This window comes from Cheilinus undulatus, linkage group 5, assembly GCF_018320785.1.
Source record: "Cheilinus undulatus linkage group 5, ASM1832078v1, whole genome shotgun sequence".
NCBI lineage: Eukaryota > Metazoa > Chordata > Actinopteri > Labriformes > Labridae > Cheilinus > Cheilinus undulatus.
Genome location: NC_054869.1, coordinates 33,578,762 through 33,593,623, shown reverse-complemented (window position 1 = coordinate 33,593,623; position 14,862 = coordinate 33,578,762). Strand labels below are relative to the sequence as shown.

Sequence of the window (14,862 nt, the reverse complement as noted above, 5' to 3'; positions counted from 1 at the left end):
TGTCTTCAGGTAGCAGAGAGGAAGATGTATGGTGTCATGAAGTGGGAGAGATGATGGGTGTCTGACGCGTAATTAGCACTTAGTCTTTTTCTGTGAATCTAATGTGAGGTAGAAACCTTTTTATCTCACTGTATTAGACAGACACAGCTCAGCGATCAGTGTAATTATCAGATCCTGTTATTCAGAAAAATGATGATCAGTGTAATTATCATCAGATCCTGTTAGATAAAAACAACATGATCTTTCCTTTTACAAGCCTGTCCTCCTTTGCACCCATCCTTGTTCCCTCAATCAAAGTTTATACAATTTTGATGCTTGCTTTAATCTTATTTTCATGAAAGAACATCAAAAGTCACAGCAGTTCACTCGTTCTTTGCTCTGATTCTCTTTATCTTTCTCAAAAAACATTTTTAAAATCTTTTAATCATTCTGTCTGGTTGTTGTCTTTTGTGATTATATCAACTGGCTCATCCAAATGGCTAAAAGACTTTAAAATGGATGTTCATCAGGGATGTCCCTGTTGATTTTGTGCAGCCAATACTGATTGCAAATCACCTTTGAGTAAGATTGGCTGATACCAATATCGATCATGCTTTGTAATGCATGGCTGCAATGCAATTAATATCCTACAGGAAGTGAATAACACAATCTGATGATTCATTCATTAAATGTCTTAATAAATATGAACTGACATAATAGATAACAGAAAGGAAAAAAAACAAGGCTAATCTATAGGTTGAACAGTGCAGATATTTGATGTATATTGATCTTTCTTTAAATGTGTGGATTCTGCTGATGTTGTCTGCATGTCATGCTCCGTTTTCTTATCTTTTCTTTGGGTTGTTGCTTTGTTCTTCTGCTTGCTTCTGCACATGTCAAAGCACTTTGTAAACCCATGTTTTTAAAAGTGCTATACAAATACAGTTATTATTATTATTATTATTATTATTATATTTTGATGAATAAAAGGCAATACATCTCACAATGTAAACTCAGCTGCATTATGCAACTGATGTAGTTACTCTATATTTCTGAGAGAACAAATGTAATGTCAAACAACTATTTTTACAAGTATCTTGCCAAAACCCACAGTTCCCTTTCTTTAGGTTACATAAAGTTTATCTTTACCTAATAGCAGTTTTACCGACAGCACCTTAAAGGCATCGTAATTTATGTTGTCAGTCAGCATACTAACAGCTAACGTGAGTGAGCTAACAGGCTTTAATCTACAGTTGTTGTTTTTTTTGTTTGTTTGTTTGTTTTTTTGTTTGTTTTGTTACTTGAGGGACTCCAAACAAAGTTTGGATGGTTTTCACACAACTGCTTCAATTGAATGACCGAGCAGCAACTCCAGAGTTGTTTTGTAGGCAGTCAAAGGTAAAGCATTTCAGCTGAATTTGATTTAGAATGCTGATGTGCTTAATACTTGTCGTTCACTTTCAGCTGCGTTGATTAACTGTAATAGATCTTCTTTGAAAGTGGACAAGCTGACTCTCCAATAAGGAAAAACAGAAGTCATAACATTAACATTACAATGTAATCTATGCATGTGTGACTGGTGTTTTATATCTCTGATGTGGTTTTTTATCTGTAACAGGATTTGTAACTTAACTTAGAGCTAACTTTAGTACAGTGCATCAAAAGGCAACATCTGTGTTTAATGATCAGTATCTTTCATGGAGCATTTGCAAATAACAAGACAAGTGATGTCAAAATAATGTTTTCATTTCGAATATTTAATCTCACAAAAATAACACACTAAAATATTCAACACAAATCACTCACACCGACGTCCTATGTCACTGTTTTCTACAACCGTCCTCTACGTTAAAAACTTGATGAGCACTAAAGCCAAACGTTTTGTGGTCTTTAGATTTCTATTGGTTTATACGTCTGAAAGATATGCACCATCCAGGATTGATTATTAGACAGTCTATCTCTATCTCTACTCCATCTGCCCCTCCTCCAATAAAAATTATTAAAGTTATTCCTGTCCCTGTTAAACTTAATTTCAAGATGTAACTAACAAGAAGAGTCCCACACGTGCTTGCATGTAATAAAAACTGATTCACAAGGAATAACAGGGTAACTTTATGAAAAAAAAACAAACACTGGTGAAGAGGTGGGGAGATTAACAGAGGCTAAACTGATTTAATAAACACTTAACACTTTCTCTCCTTTTTTTTTTTTTTTTTTTTAAGAAAAGACTCTATACAATTTGTCCCAGAAAAATGATGGCATGAGGTAGCCAGGATTATTTCTTAAAAAAAAAACGTTATACCATTATGTTTATTTCATAAGAGCATTTATCACCCATTATACTGTAAGAAAATGATTTAAAGACAAAAAAATAACAAAAATTTAACAAAGACTTTGCAGCAAAAACACAGCATACATTACAGAACTGCATAACATTACAGAACTGCATAACCACCTTTGCATGTTGAAAGACAGGTCCATACAAAGAATTAAACAAGTGATTATACTGTATATTATATTCATCAATAATAAGTGTACTTCACACAGTAGATTACTGCCAGCATGGTCCCTGTTTTCTACACTGAAAAAAAAAGACTCCTGCAGACTCCTGCATTCTGTAAACAATAAATAGGTCCTACATGTAAAGCTACATCTCATTTCACTCTCTACATCACTCTACATCTCTACATCACTTCACTCTCAAAAATCATTGAGGTTTCCCTTATTTACAATTATGTCAAGATACAAACAGACACAAAAAACAAACACAAAGATGCTGTTAAAACAATCACATATTGTAGTGAAATGATTTGAGAGCATTTTGTTAAATTGCCCAAGAGAAACTAAAATGCCAATCTTGAGAGTTTTCTGTAAATTGTTCCACATTTTAGGAGCATAAAAGCTAAAAGCAGATTTCCCAAATTGAGAGTAAACCCTCGGGACCTGCAGCATTAAGCAGTCAGTAGATCGAGTATGAGTGTCCAGCGATCCAGTTCAGCATAGATGTTATATATGAAGGTGTACATCCAGTCAGGGATTTATGATTGAAAACATACAAGTGTTTATTACACCTCTGTGCCAAAGAGGAGCAACCAACTTTGTCATACAGAATACAGTGATTAGTGTTATAAGGATCCCCAGTTAAATCTGAAAGCCAAGTGATAAACAGAATCTAAAGGTTTGAGTTTAAAAGCAGAAGCGTGTCTATAGACGATATCACCATAATCTAATACAGACAACAAAATCGCCTCAACTCAACTTTTTCTACAATTAGGACGAAAATTATCTTTATTTCTATTCAGAATCTCAAGTTTCTGCCAAAGTTTGCCAATGAGATTTTCAATATGCTGTTTAAATGTAAAAGATTCACCTATCCAAATACCAAGATATTTATACACTGATATCCTTTTCATACTGTTACCAGCAAGAGTGGATAGTTTAAGACTGTTAAAATCAATGTATCTAGCTTTGAAAAAGGTCATAAATTTGGTTTTGCTTTCATTCAGTGCAAGTTTAAGAGCAATAAAAGCATGTTGAAGACTGTTAAAAGCATGCTGAAGTTTTACTACAGCCAGCTGTGCAGAAACAGCAGAGCAATGTAAAATAGTGTCATCTGCATAAAGATGAAAATCACAGTCTGTTAAAGAGGAAACAACATTATTGGCATAAATAGTGAATTAAACAGTAGACAGAAAGGCAAAAGTGAGAATGAGTGTGGATTAAAGGTGATAAAATTTTGACTTTAGCACACTGTCATCTCTTGGTGTAAATTTTCTGAGAAACCTTATTTTCTTTTTGTAATGTCAAGGATGGAAATTTAAATAAAAAAAAAATCAAGAATCAATTGCTAATGTTTATAGTAAAATGAAATCAAAGCAAAATCTTTGTTTGTTTTGTGAATACGAAGCCTTTGAACAGTTCATTCTCATCAGTAACTAGTTATTAATCTACGTCTTACGTTAAGTAACCTGTGAAAACATCGCTCTGTGGTTGTTGAACGGGCTCGTAAAACTTGAGGCTGCAGACTATTTTTAAACGAGATCAGCGCACCCCGGATTTCTGACTTAATCTAGCTTGATTTTAACACCAGCTGAACTTTAACTTTATTTTGAATGCGGCGAATTCTCACAGTACAGCTCTAAACTTTCATATTTATGAAATAAGTCTAAAGACTTGACAAAAGCACTATACTATGTACTGTAATGGAAGACCTGTGTGAACTGCAGGAGAGGGAGAGATAGCTGGGAGGAGTTAATGTAAAGAATTCCTTTGTTCTTGAAAATCAATGGTACTCTTCACACAATGACGCACAAGCGATGATTTGCCGATTGATTTTCTATGTGTGTGCAGTCAAACTGAGACAGCTGATGCATCCAGGTGTGTAAAGGTGTGTTCACCATATCAACATTCCTTTCAAATAGCCTGGTTTACTTGCAGACTTAGAATTAAAGCCCATCACATTAATGTCCCTGTGGTGAGATCTATCTTTCAGCTCAGCAGAATCCTCATTCCCTATCAGTTTGTTAAAGGAGGATCATGAGCATGTCAATGCCATACTGCTAATACTATCAAAAACTACACTCTGGATTTTCTTATTAATACCTTCTCTGCTGTAGCAGTGAGTGGATTAAAATGTTCTTTTCTGCTGGTGGAGGAATTTTGTCTCACAGAAAATACAGTGACAGCTATTGCAGTAACACATGAGTTGTAACAATTTTACACTTTATAATGCACCTTATTGAACATTTCCATGGAGAGAAAGTTCAACTTCTCACAGCATTGATCTGTGGAGATAAGCTGTTCAGGCCATATGATTCAGCAGCTATATACTTCTTTTATCTTGAGCAGAACAATATAACAGATTGTACAGATAATCTAATGCAGAATCTCTCCATAACATTTTGCTGTTAGTGATGTTTATCATTTTTTGCAACCCATGGCACATCTTTGTGATTATTGTTTCAGATAAAAGGATTTCAATGGCTGTGATTTATTATTCTGTATCCTGAATTAAACCCCACAGTTTTCTTAATACCCAAGGAGATAGATAATAGTTTCATCTATTTTATATTCCACACCTCAGCTTCTGTCCGATTTCCCTTTAAACATAAAAAAATCTCAAAACTGTCTGTTACTTTTCAATCTACTTCACCTTTTAGGAACATAATTACTTTCTTTGAATTGCTCAAATAAAGTCTTTTAACACTATCTTCAGCCTCCCCTGTGACAGGTTTGATAATTGTTTGTCCAAAATGTCTGAATATATTTTACTGCTCGTGCCTGGGTGCCACCTGTGATGCATGACTGACAAGTTATTAGGTTAATGAGATAGCTGCAGCTGTTAAAAAGCAACCAAGTGACTCTGTTTTTTCTGATTGTATATCATCAAAATATTTCAAGCAGCTTGTTCAAAATGAGGAGAAAAAGCTCATTTGTTTGCAGAATTTAAACCAGCACTTCACACTATATTGGTAAACAAGTTATGAGTGCACAAGGTGTTCCAACGGCTTCATTGTGGGATTTTGTTGGGGCTTAGAAGCAGGTGGGTTTTTCTGAACACAATACAAAATTAAAAACTGGCTGTGATGCTATATTTTTCCTTGTAAATATTAAAATTTAAAGCTCTGGCGAGGTAACATCTTGCTGTTTGTTGCTACTTGACCTTGTTGTCCACATATTAACAAAATACAAACAGTGATATACAGACCTTGGTTGGTTGGTTGTTGCTGATCTTGTTGCCGAGTTACCACCATATGCCTTTTGTTGTATTATAGCCTTGAGGGTTTCCATGGTCTTCGTGTTCTTTGCAGCTGATATTGCCACACACCTACATACTAGGGATGCACGGTATTATCGGCAGTATATCGGTATCAGCTGCTAATAGCTTAAAAAGTTGATTATTGAATCTACAGCTGAAAATGTGCATGCAGTAACGCCTGACGTGCGCCAACAACAAACCCAACATGTTGGCTGTGTGTGAAGTTTGAGGTGTGGAAACAAGACAGCAAAGAAGCTGTTTGCATCGCTTCTAAAGTACATGTGATTTAGATTTTTAAGATTTATTTTAGTCTGTAAACAGTGCTTAAAGTACTTCCAAAATAATCTAAATGCCTTTATTATATATATGAAATATATTAAAAATAGTTATTGTAACTGTAGTGATGAGTGCATCGTGTAATAAATTAAAGATTCTGTATACTGTTAAAATGAAAGGTTTGATTTGAAGAGCATTAAAATAAACAGTTTGCATCAGAGTTAGACAAGACAAACTCTTTGGAAGCATTGATAGCCTATTCAGTAGAATAGGAGTTAGTGTGAACATTTTTAAATAGACCTGAATGCGTTGCAGTTATGACTTTCAGTTTTATAAAGGGCATATTATCCACCCTTGTATTTTTTTTTCCCCCAAATTAAAAAAAGTGTAAAATTTTCTGCTCGTCTCGTGTCTCATGGGCCCAAATTTTGTCTTGTCTCGTCTCGTGAGATAGGTGTCTCGTCACACCCCTACAATGTACTCTAACAACAGCCTGTGTTAATCGTGCATTTTGGTTGGTTTTCCTTTTTATCCGTTTCGGTTTATTCAGTGCCATCACTATTCTGTAAAACTTGGCATTTGTCATTACTTCTGTGCTACCTGGTTGGTTATCATTTGATCCTTCGAAAGGCTCATTTTGGTAAATAGGGCTCTGTGTTTATAAATGAAGAGATAATGGGGCTGTTTAAATATTATTTGAAGTATTGCCAGTGACTTTAGAATGATAACTTTGCTTGATATTTCCACCCCTAGTTAATGCCCAAGTTGTATAATTTTCCATTCCTTGATCTTTTTGTTATGGAGCTCTGGAAGGGAGTATTTAAAGCACCTACTGATCAATGAGTACTTCGGGAATAAACTTGAAAGCCAACATTACTTCTACTGCAACTCTGAAATTTAACAGTCTGACCTGACGGTTCTTATTGGCTTCTGATTTATAATCCTATTTCACAGTGGGCTCACCTCAGTCTCAGTGTTCACATTAACTAACTAAGGCATATTAATTACTGCTATAATTGATCAATTAAGTGCTATGTAGTGGATGAATTAAGCAAGACTAAATGGGAGAAAGAACATGTTTCTCAGAGTGAATACCTTTCATGTTTCTGTGTATCACCCTGGGAATTAGTATGTAGTATGTTGACAGTAAAAGAGAAATGAAGCTCTTTGTGTGTTATTCAGCTCTGTCCTTGGCTTATTGTTGCTCTTGCTGTTCTATGTGGTCTTGTATTCCCTCTGGAGAAGCTTATATAACACTATTAGAGCCTTTGCTGATTCTCTGGCTGTGTAATTTACAGTTTTGCTCCCTGTTGCGCTACGTTGTGTCCTTCATCAACCTTTGCACCTGTGAGGCATTACCAAGCTCAGGGATTCTCTTATCAATGCCTTTGTTCCCACTGGAGTTCTTAATTAATGTGGGAATTTAAACCGGGCCGAAATGTAGCATTTCCCCATGGGACAGGCTTAAGTTTTAATTAGGAAAGTTAATGGGGCAGGGTGGGATCAACCGAGCGGGAGACAGCAAGGAAAAGGAACAGTCTCCCATTGAAGCTAATGAGACTCCTGAATGTGATGTGAGTAACCACAGGAAGATTTATTAGGAGAGTATTTGTGCCACAGGATGACAGCCAACCACGTCTTCATCCTTTTGTAGTGGAAACAAAGCCTCACATAAAATTAAAGTAGACTCTCTCAGGATGGTAGCTTTCATACAAGCATTGCTGTCTCTTTGGAGAATGAGCACCGGCTCTTATTCTGCATTAATCTACCTCAATCTCAGATGGTTACTCTTTTTAGCCTAGGTACAACAAATGTTGTCAATTAGGTAACCCAGTTAAACTTGATTGTATTAAATGTGACTTATTTTGCCAATTTCTGTATCTCTCTTTTGAGTGGCAAAAGGACCAGCAACAGTTACATAAGAGCTGTTTTCAGCTTATGGCTATGTGCCCTGCTTTTAATGATTTATAACCCACCAGTGAGTGTCAGCCAGGCTGCACCTGAGCTGAGGGCTGAGCAAAGACAGCTTCTAGATCCTTTCAGTTTCTTTCCCCATAATGCCAGTCCTGTCCTTGTTCAACTCCTAACTGCATACAGAAGAGAGCACAAAACTTCAATTAAAAAATCTGCCACAAATCCTATAGGAGGAAACGATGTCAAATCAACACAAGAAGCTACTTTTTGTTAACTGAAAATAATGAAGGATGGGTTTAAAATTGAAGGAAAACGTGTGATGGTGGAGAGGAGGAAGAGCTGGTTAGATGGTGAAAATGTAGACATGGGCTCAGGTTGAGAGCTGCAAACAATCCGCTGCCAAGGACAAGACTACAAAATGAATTCTGTGTAACAGAGACAGCATTTTTTTTATTTCCATTTGTGATGATGAAACTGTTTTTTCATTGCAAGAGCTACCCTCTGATAATTACAAAAGTTGATAGTTACTGCCCCTCAGATTCATATGTGCTCTCAAACAGTCCTCAATTGCGGACAGAATGTGAGGATACATTGTATTAAAGTCACATTAGATAACTTATTCTCCTCTACTATCTCTTCTTTGGCAGGTCTCCAGGTTTAAGTCTGCAGGTGACTCACCATGGTGCATGAGAAGAATGACGGAATAAACAAAGCCATGGTCCTTCCATCTCTTCAACAGAATAGACCCGCTGTAAGAGCACTGCCTGCATCACTCTCTCCAGCTGCCATCTCCCACTTTCTCCATGTGAACTAATCTCACACTCTTTGTTCTTTACAATCACAGAGAACATGTGCAACCCCATGTGAGTGATTCTGTTTGATGTTTACCAAATCACAGGATGTGATGTATCAGTGAGTCAGACTGACCCATCACAAAATGATAAGGTTTTTTTATAGGTTTGCTTTGAAATTTTTGGCTGTTTGCTTATTTGCAGTCAAATATGAAGATTGATAGAAGTCTCTTTTCTGTATGTTAGATGTGGAAATTCAATCAGTGGGCAAACAAAGAAGCTAAACCAAGCCAGCTGATGGGGCCCTGGAAGGAAGAGAAGAGTGGGAAGATAGAGGCACTTGAAATTTGCATAAATGTTTTTAGGTTACACACTTACCTACACTTACCAATAATATATCTTATATACATACTGTATATTGTTCTTCGCACAGCTGCCCTGTGTACAGCAAATTATAGCTTTGCTTCTGTCCTGATACTCTGGCTGGCCTGTCTAAAAAGGGGCTGTGCTAACTGTCATCTGCTTGGCTTGGCTTGCAGTGCACTCACTCACTCTCTTATTCAACCCCACTCCCACTTAAAAAATCTAAGCTTTCCCTTCAAATAAGGCCTGGTCCATTTAACTCAAGCTTAAAAGGTTTCCTCTGGTCTTTGCTTACTCTGCCAAGGCCCGTCCAAAGAATTGGCCGGGCCCCTGACAAACCAATTGAAGGGTCCATCCTTATTTGTGATTTGATGATGATGATACGGTTGTGCTCCAGATCAGTAGCATTGGCACGAGCATCCTGGTTAACATTTCCCTCATATCGGAGCTGGAAAGTGTTTCAGGCTTCTGATGTTAAAATTACTTATTCATGCCATTTTTAACCCCTTTTCATCAGTGTTTCCACTATTTTTCTTAACCACATTTGACCCATTTTAGGCTTTTTTAACCAATTTTTGCCACTTGTTGCCCATTTTTTGCCACTTTAAAAATATTTCTTTGCTATTTTTGAAGTCTTTTTCACACTTTACTACCAAGGTTTGCTACTTTTTTGCCACTTAAAACCCATGTTTGCTGCTTTTCACCATTTTTGACTCATTTTTGCTGCTAATATCCAATGTTGTTTTTTTTACCCATTTTTACCACTCTTTAACCACTTTTCACCACTTTTGGCTGTTTGTTTTTTTTTTGCCACTTTAAAACCCATTTTGCCAATTTTCTCCTTTTGTTGCTTTTTTAATTGCCTCTTATTTAATTATTTTTACCTTAAAATTATTTCAGTGTGTTCTAGTTTTTCTGTCTAGAATCCTGAGATTTCCAGAAATCCCTCTCCTTTATCCCCCTTATGGGTGAATTTGTTTGTGCCCATTGGCCCCTGAAAGAGGAAGCCAACGAAACAATACCAGCATTAAGCAGGAAAGGGCAGGACTTCATAGCTTCATCATGACTCCATATTTTGTAAAACTGTTAAGTATGTTAAGGAATATATTCTCTCCATGTTAAACATTTCCAGGCTCTGGGTCTCGGCCTGTAACACTGCTGGGACAAACTATCATATTGTGACAATTTTTGCAACCTTGATAGAAAAAGCTATGCCAATTTTGTGCTGTATATGTGTATGCAGAGTTCCCTCACAGAAAATATCATCCTGTTGCCTTTTAATAGCCCAATGAATCACACATCAAGAATCTTTGCAGAGAAAAATATTCAAAAGTCTGTTTTTACCAGCGTGTAGTTAATCACTTTGTATGACACCTACCGTGCAGCAACTGTTTCAGACATTAAAAATAACTGTATAGAAATAATCACTGTATATGCTGATGGTCTTGTTAGCTTTCACTACTCTTCAAGAAGCATCAGTATTAATTTCAGTCTTTTTATAACAAGCTACAAACTTCTCACAGGAGCTTTAAGGACTGTAACTGGTCTAATTTATAATTTTCTTTTCTGATTATTAATTTCTCACAGCCAAGTCTTATTTCTATTTCCTGTTTTTTTGCTCATCAGTGCAAAGCTTTGAAGCAGCTCAATCATTTCAGAACAGGGAACCTTCCCCCTGGAAGGGCTCACAGATCACACCATCATTTTAACAACATTAAAACTACCAAATTAAGTAAAGTGAATTTGGCTGTGTTTTAATGTGATTGTCCAATCAGTGTTGGAAGTAAATTAAGTCAGTTTGGTGAAAACATTCTTTAGTGAATGCTCTGTTTACTAAAAAGGCTGAGCTCTCCTGCTTGCAGTGTCTTTGCTGACGCTACCTTTATGTTCTAAGATATGGTGCAAATGAGCAGCCTCAGCCTTTTTACAGACAGGAGACTTATCAGTCTTTGCTTTATGGTCAACAAATTGTCAAACTTCTTTTTGTCTTAGTCAGAGAGGTTGGTTTTAGATTTCAGCATTAAAGCACTGATACTTTGCCTGGTATCATTCATTACTTCCCCTTTTTCTGTACAGCTTTGGTGTGAACTACCACTTTCATTTGAATTATTGATCATCTGAACTGAGCTCTGTCCTCACATTTATCTTTAAATCGACCTCGTCTTTGCAAAGCACTAATTCAGTCAGCTGCTGTGTTTTCTGGAATCCATCTTCATGGTTCAAACAAAGGAAAGTGTGAGTGATACAATAAGATTTATCGGCTCATTTTAAATTAACTGGGTGATCAGTCTTATTCTAAACTAACACTTTTTCAGGCACAATAGCATCCTGCACTGTGCATGCTAATTAATCACTACCACTGCTGTTTTTTATTATACCACAAATATTTGCACAACTGACCAGCAGTCAACGTGCAGCAAGAGACCTGAAGTCTAGTTTATTAGTATACAGCGCACAGTGTGGCCTTTGCTTCGGTGCAGGAGCTGTTTGTGCATCATGTGCAATGACTGACTCACACTGGGTCTCGTATGGGCCTTGTATTAATATTTACTGTACTGCAAGTTATTACAGGCTCTCATGGGCTCTGAATTAACCCAGTCACAGGAACACAAATATCTTAACAAAGACAAAATGAGATCAAGAGCAAAGAATTAAAACATTCAAACTTGTGTTTTTGTGTTCTTGTGTTTACATGTTTTGTTTTATTACAGAATTACCATAAAATCAGATGTGGCCCAAATACAGCAGAATTGCTTATTTTTGTAAATGTGTTTGAAGAGATAATGGAGCAGTGACAGAATGAGCTCTGTAGTTTTTCTTTAAAACAAAGATGGGTCTTGATTTTACAAATGTTTAGTTTAATGACACTTTAGAGGCTATTTGTTAACGGGGTGGAATGAGGTATTTCATTTGAGGATCCGTGTCTGCGCTTTGTGGTCTCTTCTATTATACCACAGTTCTGTTGTCAAAGGGATTCTTTGCCTGTTCAAGCCCTTGTCAGGCTAACATTTAGATGTTGAAAGAGAACATTTAAACCCTGCAGTGACATGAAGTCAAAGAAACCTATTTTGGGAAATCACATTTCTCTGATTTTTCACACCACTCACAGAAACCACACTTATTAACCGAATAGTGGTGCTTTTTTTAAACTTAAACTTAAAACCTGTGGGTAAATACACAAATAAGACCTGTTGTTTCTTCGTGGAATCACTGTAAATCAAATGAACTGGCTATGTATATGTAAATCACTTTCAGTATAATAAGTGGGTTTGACTTTGATTTTGCACTAAATTGACAGTTTATTATATATTGTATATTTTATCATCTTTGTTGGTCACCAGCTGATAGACGTGATGGCTTATTGTGTCTTTCCTTCCAGTTGTCGTGGGAAGTGAAGATCAAGAAAAAGCTGAAGATGGTGCCTCCCTGTCTGGGCAAGTTCAGACCCATTGTTGGCCAGTGCTGCCACCAGTGCACCCCAGACAGTCTGGTAAGTGTGTAACAGAGGTCTGGGAAGGTGAAGAGAGAGTAAGCAAAGGCTGACATTACACTAATGAAATAAGGAAGCACGGCTGTATGTTGATGTCGACCAACAAATCTTATTTGTGCCTGAGGTTTGCTTCCGAGAAACTACCTATAACGGTCTGAAAACACACTGGCCTTCATGACACGTGTGACTCATTCAGTGTGCAGCTTTTTCACAATGCCACATACATTGCAAGGTTTGAGGGAGCGTGACTAAAGGAATGACTGACCGAGAGGTGAACTGTCAGCCCATGACCTCTAGACCCTACCTGTGTGAGACGCTAATACAGCTGTGATAATACTGGGCATTTTAGAGGAGAGACTTATTTTGATCAGCTTAAGACAGGCTTGGGTCATAGCCACAGTTTAATCTGTATCTTAAAACAGGACACATGACAGTTAGATGGATAAAGTAGGCAAAGACGTGCATACTTTCACTTTTTTTTAGACCTGGAAACCAGGGAGAGAGAGAGTAAGGAATGACGTGAGGAAAGGAGCCATAGGTTCTAACAAAAACTTGCCCAGACTACTTTTTTTGTAGGTATACTTTTAAATTCTCTGACCAATAAAGTGGATTGTGCTCACCAGAGTTCATACTGGGTTCATTCCAGCACCCAAGTCATCTGTCATTGTTATGTTTCTGTCATTGTCTAGAGCAAGAAACTTGGACAAAACTCCATGCTTGGCTTCCTCAACCTTCTTAGTATCAATGAGACACATACCAGGTATTGGTGATATCTGCAGAATATTTTTTTAAGTCCTAACACACTCAACCATGAACATTTTCAGACTGTCGTTTTGTTTTGTGTCATAGGTATCGAGGCTGGCTGGTGCGGAGGATTTGCTGCCTGCTGTTTGTGAGTGGCTGTAAGGTTTACACAAGCCCAGTTTGCAACAGACTGGAGAGAGTCCGTCTAAGCAACAGGTACCTGAGGAGGGGATGGGAGAGGTGGAGTGATGCCAGAGGAGAGAAAATAAATGATAGGAAGAGATATAGCAAGATATGAAACCGTTCTGTTCAGGGAATGAAGGAGAAAGGAGGAGGAAGATAAGAGAGACAAACAAAGACACAGAAAATGAAGGCTATTATAAAGTCTGTGCAGAGAGAATGAAAGAGGATAACTTTGGACTGTCGTCACACTTCTCTTATCTCTGTCACCGAGTCTTCAGTTAGTGCTTTGTTGTTCTCTCTCCCTCCGAGTAATTGATTTTACCCTTTATGTAACCTCTTTACTCATGGATCTAGATGTTGTTGTCTTACTGGAAGGAGCTTGTTTGTCTGTTTGTTGCACAAGAAAGTCTTTGTCCTGTGTTATCCCTGCTGTCCTATGACCATGTGTTTCAGAGTAAAGGAGGCACTCACAGCTAAGAATAAAGCACCTGAGGGGGGAGACAGCCAGGAGCAGACTGGCATCCTCTCACCATTCCTCCCCCTTATTAACACCTGCATCAGCCCTGGCCTCTTACGGTGTGTGAGTGTTTATGTGAATAAAAGCCAGTGGGCAAAGACTAGGATTGAAGTTTGTTTTGTGATTATTTATAAATAGAAATTCAAACATATTGATTAAGAAGTACTTCTGTTGCCCCTTTACTTATTAGTAGCTTTGGGTTTTTTTACACTGCAAAAACACAGCAATAACAGCAGCTTCCCAGCTCTTACAGTACTAGGGGTGTAATGGTATTTGTGGTGGCTTGGGGGTACAGTTCACTGCATTTAAAAACTAACAAAGAAAAGGAAGAAGTGGGCACCAAAAAAGACTCCAAGAGAAAGAGTAAGATTCTGTTGAAATAGCAGCACTTTAAGACCCTCTGGTTTCTTATACCCCTCCACAAGTTCTCTGTATAGAGAAGTAGTTAATCGTTAGTCAGGGGGTGGATACAAAAAATCCAAGGCACTAAACCCCCCCCCCCCCAAAAGTTCAGTCAAATCCATCGTGAAGAAATAAACATTCACCAAAAGGCAAGGGAAAGGCTCCACGGGGAAGTGGAAGAAAGTTCTTTGGTCTGATGAGACCAAAACTGTGCTTTTGGGCCATCAGACAAGACACTATGTTTGGTGGACACCAAACACTGCACATCACCACAAGAACACCATCCCCACTGTGAAGCACAGTGGTGGCAGCATCATGCTGTGGGGATGCTTCTCAGGAAATGGTCCTGGAGGTCTTGTAAAGAAAGAGGGTAAAATGAATTCAGCAAAATATAGGAAAATGCTGGAGAACAGTCCTATTCAGTCTGCAAAAGAACTACGGCTTA

The 14,862-nt window shown here is 37.6% G+C and overlaps 1 protein-coding gene across 4 annotated transcripts in view; it reads left to right on the top strand.

The window, feature by feature from the left end:
* The window catches only part of gpat2 (glycerol-3-phosphate acyltransferase 2, mitochondrial), a 180,209-nt gene that overhangs the window by 112,435 nt on the left and 52,912 nt on the right, over positions 1 to 14,862 (top strand). For all 4 annotated transcript variants that reach the window (XM_041786461.1, XM_041786462.1, XM_041786460.1 and 1 more), the window contains 5 exons: positions 8,575 to 8,678; positions 12,461 to 12,571; positions 13,261 to 13,331; positions 13,421 to 13,531; positions 13,952 to 14,074. In XM_041786461.1, the coding sequence (XP_041642395.1) occupies positions 8,607 to 8,678; positions 12,461 to 12,571; positions 13,261 to 13,331; positions 13,421 to 13,531; positions 13,952 to 14,074 (488 nt within the window). In that variant the 5' untranslated portion in view covers positions 8,575 to 8,606. The remainder of the gene's footprint in view (positions 1 to 8,574; positions 8,679 to 12,460; positions 12,572 to 13,260; positions 13,332 to 13,420; positions 13,532 to 13,951; positions 14,075 to 14,862) is intronic.